The sequence below is a fragment of the Gossypium hirsutum genome, chromosome A06, assembly GCF_007990345.1.
Source record: "Gossypium hirsutum isolate 1008001.06 chromosome A06, Gossypium_hirsutum_v2.1, whole genome shotgun sequence".
In the NCBI taxonomy this organism is placed as follows: domain Eukaryota; kingdom Viridiplantae; phylum Streptophyta; class Magnoliopsida; order Malvales; family Malvaceae; genus Gossypium; species Gossypium hirsutum.
The window spans coordinates 99,508,979-99,520,320 of record NC_053429.1 but is presented as its reverse complement, the minus strand read 5'-3'; the positions used below and the strand labels follow the sequence as shown (position 1 = coordinate 99,520,320).

General features: G+C 27.1%; 1 protein-coding gene across 1 annotated transcript; it reads left to right on the top strand.

Moving 5' to 3' along the window:
• The first annotated feature begins 4,395 nt into the window (after nt 1–4,395).
• On the top strand, nt 4,396–10,819 carry LOC107962325 (uncharacterized). Its single transcript, XM_016898662.2, has 5 exons — nt 4,396–4,874; nt 4,975–5,051; nt 5,591–5,627; nt 10,059–10,209; nt 10,305–10,819. The coding sequence occupies exons 1-5, from the start codon at nt 4,514–4,516 to the stop codon at nt 10,570–10,572; spliced, it is 894 nt and encodes a 297-aa protein (XP_016754151.1). The 5' UTR covers nt 4,396–4,513; the 3' UTR covers nt 10,573–10,819.
• Nucleotides 10,820–11,342: the final 523 nt, after the last annotated feature.

The following is an 11,342-nucleotide window of genomic DNA, read 5'->3' as shown; positions in this document are numbered from 1 at the left end:
AGGAACTGTATCTTTTTGGCTAGTTTAAAACATGTTCAGATAAATGCAAAGGTAGGTTCTAGAACATGAGTTTCTTGGAGAAAAAATTTGACCACTGACTTCTAATTTTTTATACTTATTAGCAAGATTCTGAAACCCTGCTTTAGGGGATAAAAAAATATACTTCAAAATCATTCCAAAACACCTCCCAATCAAGTAGAAATATAACATACTCAAAAGATCATTTAAAAACATACAAATTTATAATCAAGCACGACTTAACTTGATTTTATGCTAGCATATCATCAAAACTCCTAGAACTCCTTTTAGAGTTTCATAACACATCCAAAACCAACATCAATCCAAATCATAGCTCTAAATCAGAAAAGGAGTAGACATGCATGCATCCAAAATATCCATACATCAACCAAGGCTCAAGCCAACAAAATAATCATTTGAATGCGATCATCAAATACATCTATTAACAAGACCTATGGTTTGCTCAAATTAACATATATCTATACAACATAAGTGACCCTCTAAGTACATGCCACTAGAAGTATTAGAAATACATATAAGTTCTTTCATACTCCGTTGCAATGATGGTGTAGTGATCTAATTTACGAGTCACCTTTCCAAAATCAACTCACAACTTATGAACAAAAAAGAAAAAGAAAGAAAACAACACATAAGCATAAATGCTTGGTAAGCTCAAATGGAAAATACCATATTTACCTTGCTATTAAGTGAGCTAGTCAAGTAGATATTAGACGAGATTAATAACAAGTGGTACTGTCATAACACTAAACATGCCAAAATCAACTCATTAATCAATAAGGTCACATTCATGCATTAATATTTGTGATCAATTCATTATAAGCTGGAAACAAAACGTAGTCTATCTACTCAAGAGGCATCTCATCAATTAAGCACAACAACTAATCATAAATAAAAAATTACATGCTCAAACACACTTGAGTTTCCACAATTTACCAATTTAATCATTTTACAGAAGTTTGAAAAAGTTCACCCATAATAAGCTCAATAAAATAAGAATTGGACAAATGGGAAATCCACCAAACACACCAAATATATATCGCACTATAAGTGTGTTCCAACCAAACACATTGAGAGTATTCCACTAGAAGTGCATCCAACAAAATCACACTAGAGACTTTATAAGAGAATAAGTTCAACGGTCCATACAAAAGTACCCTACCATGAAATAATAGAACAAAGCTTCAACTCCGCACAAGCCCATACACAAATGCGCAACAAACCCTAATTGGCATGTCAACCATATCCTAACTTTTCTACCAAGTTTACTAGAGCAAAATCAACTCTTTATCAATAAGGTCCTTTAGAAAAGTTCATTATACACAAATTAGTCATTAATAAGTCACATTTTCTGAGTTTCACATTACATGTCCCATTAAGCACATATATGTTTGATTCCCATATGTGAAGTTTGATACAAATCATATTCACAAACATAACTAATGCCTTCTTATCTTTTTTTAGTATCTTCTTTCAATGTTATTTTCTCTTTGTTTGTTAAAGTCACTTTGGCAACTACATCTTCGAGCTCGACATATCCTTCTTCAACAATATGCCAACAATCTTAAGAGTTGAGCAAAGCCTTCATTGATGCCCTAATTACCATAATTTGTTTTTTGTTAATTTCGGGATCTACGGTTGAATCATGTTTGTCATCATAACGTCGACACGAAACTATCTCTGACGCCACTTGCTGGAAGCATAGTGGACAATTAATAATTGAAAATGAATTTATTATTCACACAAGTATTACACAATACAAATAGAAATGTTTTTTTTTCCTCAATACACTAGTTGATGTTAGTTTTTCTCACTTAAGTCAATTTCTTATACTTCTCAACACTCCCATACATTACGTTATATAATCATCTATATGTTATATTTATAAGCTAGGCCTATAAAAGCTCCTAATAGACTTAAATTGTTTTCACCTTCTTTCTAATATTCACTACCTAAGACTATTGAAAATGTTGTTGCCATAATTATCCATTATCCTTATCTCTTTAATTGTTCATGAATCTTCCATTATCCTACCATTCTTATCCTTTAACTTAAAGTTTTGTAGAACCAGGCACCTCTCTTTCCTTTGCCAACTTATCATTTTCATGTTTAGCTGACTTTGAAAAGTCGGTTTGGTTTCTAATACTTATATCACTACTTTTCTTGAAAAGTAGAAAAGTGAAATGATGAATCAGCAAAAAGGAAAAAAAAGGATTGCAATAGAGGGGTATGGTTAGGTTTTTAACAAAACAATACCAATATTCAACATGAAAATGTCTCCCCACGTTAGTATAGTAAATAAACAACAAACAAGGGAATAATAAATGTTGCTTTCATCTCAAAGGGTTTCATTTCAAGTCTGCAACTTTTTCACAACAAATTTCCTTTCCTTTTAGAAATGAAAATGCCTCCTAGACTGGATCCAGCTATTACCCTTTGAAATTCATCAAACAGATAAAGTGTGTAAACACATTAAAAGGTTAAATTTGTTGTTAGGCCAATAAAAAAAGACTCACATCAACGGGTTTTTTTATTTTTATTTTTTTGAATAATTAGGTGTAGAGATAAGGGTAGAGATGGTGTTGCTAAGGATTGGACCTAAGCTCTCATGCTACAATACAATTACTCTTACCACTAAGCTAAGAGGTTGTTGGCACCCACATTCAGTTTCCTTTTGAGTTTTAACGGTTAGTGACTAAAATTTTAAATTTTGAAAACATTAGTAAAGAAATTAAAAAAATTTTAAGTTAGCGCCTAAATAATTTACCAATTATATATTTGTAATTAGGATTCCACTTCAAAATAAAAGTAATAATTTTCTTTTAAATCTTTTATGTGTCAAATAGTGTTCAGAACTCATTCAGCTGGTAACAAACTGGAAAAAGTAAGTTGGTTTGAATAATGGAGACGAGACCCACCAAAATTAACTAAATTTTCTAGCTCTTGCAAACCATTTTGCGACCCTACAATAATTCTTGCAAGGACCACCCATTTTTCTTTTCCTATTTGAAGATTCAATGAAAGTATATATATTGTCAAAAACATAGTAATATATATTATATTTGCACCGAAAATTAAGACTGTGGGATATGGCAATAATATGCTACTTTAACAAAAAAAAAATGAAAGAAAGTCTTTATTTACGTAGGAGAAGAAATTGATGGGTTTGATGAAGAAATGGACCCTACATTTTTCTTACAAAATCCAATGTTTAACTATCTTATGTTGTCGGTTAGGCCCTAAGTTTAATCTGTAGACAACTCCTCTCCCCACTCTAAACAAAGACCATCTTACAATGTTAACCTCCATAATGCTTATATTATTAACATTTAACACTCAGAAAAGAGTCTCTTAAGACCTTATCAACAAAGGAAAAAAACAAGAGAAAAGGAAAAAAAGGGGGTTTAGATTTTATTAATTTTAAAAGGATGGTTCTAACTACTACAGGCAAAAACATTATCACAGAAGGAAATCTCAACATTATAATGGAAATTAATTAACCTACTATTTTTCACTGTTTTCATTCTCATAAAGTATCAACAACCTTTACCTATCTTTTCCTCTTTATATGTTCTAATAAAAATAAGCACTACAATTGGGATTTTCTTATTCATGATTTACTTTGTATTTTAGCACATTAAGTATAAATCAGATCCAAACTCCATTGCTGCTATTTTCCTCAACTACACAGCGTACGGGTTACATATTGATTTTTGGTAATTAATGTTGCTGTAAGTCTGTGACCAAATATCTGATTCACTCTCTCACTGAAACAAATTTTTTTAATTAAAAAAAAAGCCTTAATAGTATCGTGACTCAAATTCAAATCACTTCTGGAAAGATAAACACCCTACCATTAAGTCAACTTACAGAGATTTCATTCAAACAAATTTAGATCAACACTAGAGAATGAGATGTCACCTTTAATTTTCCTTTTAACGATAATGTTTTCACCTATATATTTGTTTTTTTATGGTTGGGAAAAAACATGGTACAATGTTCTGGTTTGTCTAAAAGTTTGCAGAGAAACATCATACTTGTTTCTAAACAAAAACTCATTAATTTGAAACTACTTCCAATTACAAAGGTGGATGATGATGTTTAAGCTAATAATTTCACCCCATCAATGTCTCCCTGACAACTGAAATGCTTATAGTTAAACCTATTACCTAGAAAATGTCCTCACATCAAATAGAGGAGCAGTTGAAACCTTTTAAGCCACAACAAAAGTTGGGGATTACTAATTATTGCATTTAATTATCAACACTTCAACGCCATAGCATATTACCTTCATAGCAACTGCAATAATGTTGAAGATGTAGGGTTATTGTCATATTTTTCATTAATTTATGAACCCATTTTTGCATATGTATATAAAGTAAACGCAACTCATATGTAAGACTAAAAGAGAATTTTATTTTATTTTTTTTAGTACATTTCTTTTCCCTATTTCATTTCCACCAGAATAAATAAAGCAATGATAGAAGGCATGGTAGAGAAGCATGATGAAGAAAAGAGAGTGGACAATGAACAAGCTGAAAACATATCTGCAATGTCGTTTCCTTCACAGAAATGTTCATCCTTGGACTTGAATGAAGAAGCTAGCAGCAAAGAGGATTATGATTACAACATTATCGGCAATGGCAAGCAAGGTGATGAGATTGAGAAGACAAGTGAAGGGAATTCCAGCAATAATAACAACAACATAGTGGGGGAGAAAGGTAAGGGTAGAAGAAGAGTAAGGCAATATGTTAGGTCAAAATTGCCTCGCCTACGGTGGACTCCTGATCTTCATCTCTCCTTCGTGCATTCTGTTGAAAGGCTTGGTGGACAAGCCAGTAAGTTCAATATTAGTATCTTTCATATACCTATATATATATATATATATATTTAAAAGAGTTTTGCATGTTTATTATTTACTGTAATTTTTGGTTGCAGGAGCAACTCCAAAGTTAGTCCTTCAGTTGATGAATGTGAAGGGACTTAGCATTGCCCATGTAAAAAGCCACTTGCAGGTGTACTAGCACAACCTCATATCATAATCTTGAAATTTTAAACTTATCATGTATTTTTTAAATTTTGGTAAATAAAAACAAAAAAGAATACATCAATGAAAAATAATTATACTACTTAAATATGATTAATTCTTTTTATTCACTTTGTTATTTTTGTGCTCGTTAAATTTCATTGTACATCTTTGGGTTTTGCCTTCTTTGATTGTCAAAGGAAAACGGTTTTGTATCTTCAATTCGTTGGTTGTTGGATTATTCTTAGCCACATGAATGTTTTTTTAAATAATATTAATTATTTTTCGTTGATGTATCAGAATCAGATTCCATCCTCGCACTAAAAAAGAAAAAAAATAGCAATTATAATTATAATTATAATTATAATAAAAAAACCTTTCCAGCTTTTAATTTCAAAATTAAATAAATTAATATTTTCAAATTATTTAACCTCAATCAATTTCGTTTATGTAAAAAGGTTGATGTATTTGTTTTTAGCTTTTATGAAGAGTATACATTTTAACCATAAACTTTTCACTACATTTCAGATGTACCGGAGTAAGAAACTTGACGAGGCTGGACAAGGTGAAGTTGTTTTTTCCTTATAGTATGATTTTCTACTGTCCCTTGATTATATAAATTAATTAACTCATAGAAGTACACCATCGAATTATTCGTCCAGTTCGTAGGTTTATAAAGGTGAGTTGTATTTCGGTGTAAGCTTAAATTATTAATACTAGTTAATTATGAAAAAGAATAAAATTTTTAATATAAAAATATTTGTAATATTTTAATAATTTATGAATAGTAATTAATATTAGGAAATAAAATTTCATGGAGGTTTTTTATTTTAAAATTCTAAATATAAATTTGGATAACAATAATAATATAAAATTTCAGAATTTGTAAAAAGAATTATAATTAAGAAATTGAGTAGTTTAAAATCATTTTCCAAATTCTGTAGAATTAATGCATGTGTTCCCATCATAAAATTAAATATATATATATTAACTTCTAAATATCATTTTTATTTGGATAAATATCAAATTTATACATGATTTTTAGTGAAATGTACAATTAGATACATAATTTTTGATTTTGTGCAATAATACATATGAAACTTGAATTGTTGTTGTTCATATATATACACAAATTTTTATTTCAATTCAATTGTCCACATTTAAAGAAATAAATATATACATTTATTTTCATATTGGATTAATATAATAGTTTGCGTATACAATTATATATAACATTATACATTAGATCAAAATTCATATATAGTTTTGATGTTTATCCCTTTTTATTTAGTTCTAATATATATTTATAAAAACTTATATTATTAAGAATATTTATAAATTTTTACAAATCTAATAATATTCATCTTGTATCTTCTTATATCAGTATTCTTCTTTTATAATTATCTTTTACAGTCTTTAAATTTTAATAATCTAAATTTTCTAAAACAATTATTTTATCCAAATAATGTAAATACAATTACCAACATTTTGAAATACTAACATTTAAAAATCCCTAAAATTCATTCAAATGCACTCTAAAGATATATATATATATATTTGGGATATTTATGAGTTGAGTCGAATTAGATTGCAACCCGATTTTAAACAACTTTCTAAGTTTGGGTCTAACCTTTGCTCTCCTATTCATTTTGTTATTTAAAAATAATAAAATGATAATTCATATTTTTATATAATCAAAATTCAAAATTATTTAATTTAAATTCCGCTCATGCTGAATTGGCTCCAGATTAAAAAATAACTTAAACGAAAGTAAATGAACTATGTTATAAGATTATTTTGTTGTTTTAAAATTTTTTATAACATTTTTTAAAGAAAATTCAACATTAAGAAAACTTCCTTTATGTCATTTATTTTAAAAATAAATAATTACTTTGTTAAAAAATATTTACCATTTTTCATTCAAAAACTGCCCTTTTATTTTAAAATTATTTTTTACATAATATTTTTTTATCATTTAATCTAATTACATACTATTAGAATCACATGCAAGAAAATTTTCTAATTTGTAGGGTATACCAAGGACTAGGCCACAGTTGATTATAAATTAGGTTGCCCATTAATGTATGACAAAAGAGATAATATAGTCAAAATGTACTAGAAATTAATTCAAATATTTATTATTTTTTTTATAAGAAACAGGGGTAAAGGTTCAAAATTATTGTCAATTGAATATTACAATATAAATCTTTTATAATACTACTAATAACTCAATATACATAAATCTTACTTAAATATAAATATATTTGTCGACTAAATTTTAGATCAGTTACTATCAACATTGTTGTTAGTATAAGAGGACATGGATTCGAATATATCGAAATGCACTTATCCTTCTATTTAAGGATTAGAGAGGAAGAGTTATGAGTAGTTCTAGACATTTCTGTATATTTATTTCAATAAATAAATAATAAAAGAAAAAAATATAAGCATAATTATTATCATATATGTATTTTTTGAGCAAGATCTTGCTCCAAATTAAAAATTGAGAGGAATTATCATATATGTATTTTTTGAAAATCGCATAATTAAAATAAATGTGTAGCTTTAAAATAATATCTAAGCATTGAAATATATAATTTGAAACTAATAATAATAATAATAATAATAATAACAATGTTATTTATGCAATACATACGAAATTTAATTAAAATAAAATAGTTTAAATTTTAATTGAAATTAAATTTAAATATGTAAATATATGTGATTAAAAATATTAAATGCACTCGAATTGTTTTCTAATTCAAATTGTCATTTGTCTATATCACATTAAAATGTCTTCATGTTAGAAAATATTTTTAATATATTATCAAAATGTTCTCATATTGGTGAAAAAAATTATAAAATATTTATTTAACAAATGAATAATAGGTAGAGTGGTAACTTGCTTTAAAAAAAAAAACTTCATCAACCTTTAGTTAATGTCGAGTTGACTTGTGATACCAATTCAATCAACGATATTATCAATATATACAATCAACATGGGTAAAATAGTTTATGTAATTGTATTAAATTACATAAAATAAAATAAAAATAAAGTTTTGGTTGAACCGGTAAAGTTGAGGTGCTATTGATATAGGTGGCATTGGTTCAAATCTCCTTATATGCAAAATTTGTATTTGTTTTCTTTAAAATATAAGAACTTAATATTAATACTCAAAGTAACATAGTTTATTTTAAATGTGAAGGGTTACTTAGTAATTTAACCAATTGAATTGGTGTTACTTGTGATACCAAACTTAGTAAAAGACTTAATATTAGTAGAAATATATATACAAACTATGTGAGTAAAACAATATGTAATAGTATTAAAACGTATATAAAATTCAGCTATGGTAGAAGTGTTATTAATGCTAGTTGTATAGGTTTGATTTTCTTCTTATGCAATTTTTATTGGTTTTCTTAAAAATATAAAAAGATAAAATTAGTACCCTCATAATAATATAACTTAATTTAAATATAAAGAGGTAAATTAGTAATTTAACCACACTTAACTCGTGACACTAAACTCATTAAATGATTTAATATTAGTAGAGATAATGTATATACATATTTTATTTTTCATGTCTATTCTATGATTTATGTTCGGAATTCATGGTTGTCTCTCTAAACAATATTGATTCTAAAATTCGATCATGTATTCTTCTTTAAAAATGTGATATGCCTTAAAATTGTAGGTAGTAGAGATAATATATTGATACTAAATAAAAAATAAATTTATTATATAAATTTATATCTATATAATTATTTATTATTTTTAAAAATTTAATTTTAATTATAAATATTATTTAAAAATAAAATTAATTATTACAATAAGTATAAATTAAAATTATTTGAATCCATCTCAACCTAATTAACATGGACCAATTTGAATTTCAATAATTTGAAATTGAAATTATTAGAATTCAAAAAATATCTAAACTTAAAACAATAGGAATCCGAAAGTATGTGAATAGTTGAATCTAAGCCAACTTATTTGTTCACTAGGTTTTTTTTTATGTCTACAACTGGGATTTAAAATCGTTATATCTCTAATTTATTGATTTTTATTTTTTAAATACAACATAAAGACATGTGTTAACTTTTTCTAAATTCTATGTGTCACTTTTTTAAGTACTATTGTAGAGGTAAAAAATTTTACATCATAATTATCTGGATGTTAATTGTTAAATTATTTAGTATAGGTTTTGACCCATGATCCTCGTTGGGTTAATTATTTTGGACTAAATAATTAAATTTTAAAGATAATAATAAGCTTTAAGTTTTTGTACTCTATATATATTTAGAATTTAATCCCTATTTTTTATTTTTAAGAATTTAGACCATCTATTTTTTGAATTTAAAAATTCAAGTTTAACTGTTAATATTGTTGAAATTCTTCTGTTAAATTTATTGGTTTGATATTCTAAAATTTTTTAAAAAATACTCACTCCATAATCATATAATAAAAGATGACAATATAATGGACTTGAATTAAAAAAAATAACGATGTTAACAATTCTTTAAATTTATGTCAGTAGTTTAATTAGAATAAAATATTAAACTAACTAATTACATTATAAACATTGAAGTACCAAATTATATGAAAAATTGGAAATATAAAGATTAAATTTTAAATTTTAACATAATATGGAGACTAAAATTAAACTATTAAAGTTTAACGATGTTTATAAAATTAAAAGTAGAGGGACTAAAATTAAAAGTTAACCATATTATTATTAAGAATGCATAAAAAAAGAAAAAGAAGCCGCGTCAAAGAAGGCTTCCTTATATATATTAAATATTTTATGCCTAATTTTTTCTACCAATGCAGCTTGATGTCAGACTGAATTACTGTTTAATAAATGCATCATGGTTTAAATAATACAGTCGGGTAATATAGCTTGTCGATACTTGTAATTATCTTGCCCCTTGAATGAAAAGAGGGGGGACAAAATCATGAAATACTGAAGAAACTTTGCATTTATCACCTATGTAGCGTTATGCGAAAGAAATAGAGTAATTAAAGGAAGGGAAGAATTGCAGAGCAGTCCTCATCTACATTTCAGAATGGAAAACGGTGGGTTTGTTTTAGCCACAGAATCTCCCCTCTACCAACCACCTCTAGATTTCGAAGTCTCTTTTCCAAGGTTATACTAATATATAGTTATATACTAACACTTTTTTATCAATTAATCTATAACTTCCTTCCTAATTAGAGAAAACTGATTTTGGTTTTGTATAGGCACCAAGTGAGCAATGATGATGGTCACCACACAAACCAAATTCATGGGGTGGATGCGCGTCTTGGACCCATGAGAACCGGGCGATTACTAGAAGACAAGAGGTGGCATCCTTTAGAAAGGCAGAAACAGAGGGACTGCTTGCCTGACCTGCAGTTAAGACTAAGCCGAAGAAGTGGAATTGATGCTGAGACGACGACTCATTGCGAAGCCCGCAGGAAATTAGCACCCACCTTTCACTTTCTTAACCTCAATATTTACCCAGGATAAAATCCACCACAGCCAAATAAAAAGGGTTCATGAATCTCTTGGTTTACATGCACACAAAAATTAAAATGTTGCAGACAAGGCCGAATGAGGCTGAGTACTTATTAAGGATCTGACCATGTAAAAATGGACCCCCAGGAAGTGAAATCCTTGTAAGTGTTTATTTTTTGCTGCTTCTTCTAGATGATGCAAATGATGTATTTGAGGTTTAGAATGAGTTTATTTGTTGATAAAAACTATGTTTTAGGCATATTTCTTAATTTATTTTCATATATATATTTTAGTTGATCGACAGAGCAAAGTCAAAAATTTTTTTTAGGGAAAATGAAATTAAATTTTAATTTTTAATACTCTATATCTTTACAATTTTAAATAATTAAATTAAATTTTTATTATTTTTAGAGAAATCAAAATACAATTTATCTTTACTAATTTAAAACTTTTAAATTTTTAAAAGACTTAAAATAGAATATTTTTCAAGGTGAAACCTTATAATTGTTTTCATATTTATTTTGCGACCAAATTTGTATTGCAATTTTTATTTGTACTTTTGACACATTTAATAGTTTGTATTGTATTCCTCTTTACATGGTTGACATTAAAAAGAAATACAGTTGTCGAAACCTTGTTTAATTTTGAAAAACTGAGAATCGACTTTTTAAAACGAAGTATGGAGTCGCCACCAGTCCTTTTTGTTTAAGTGTAATTGGATTACCTTGAGATTGATCATTTTAATCAAACATTTGATTTATTAAAACAATAATTTTAGGTCT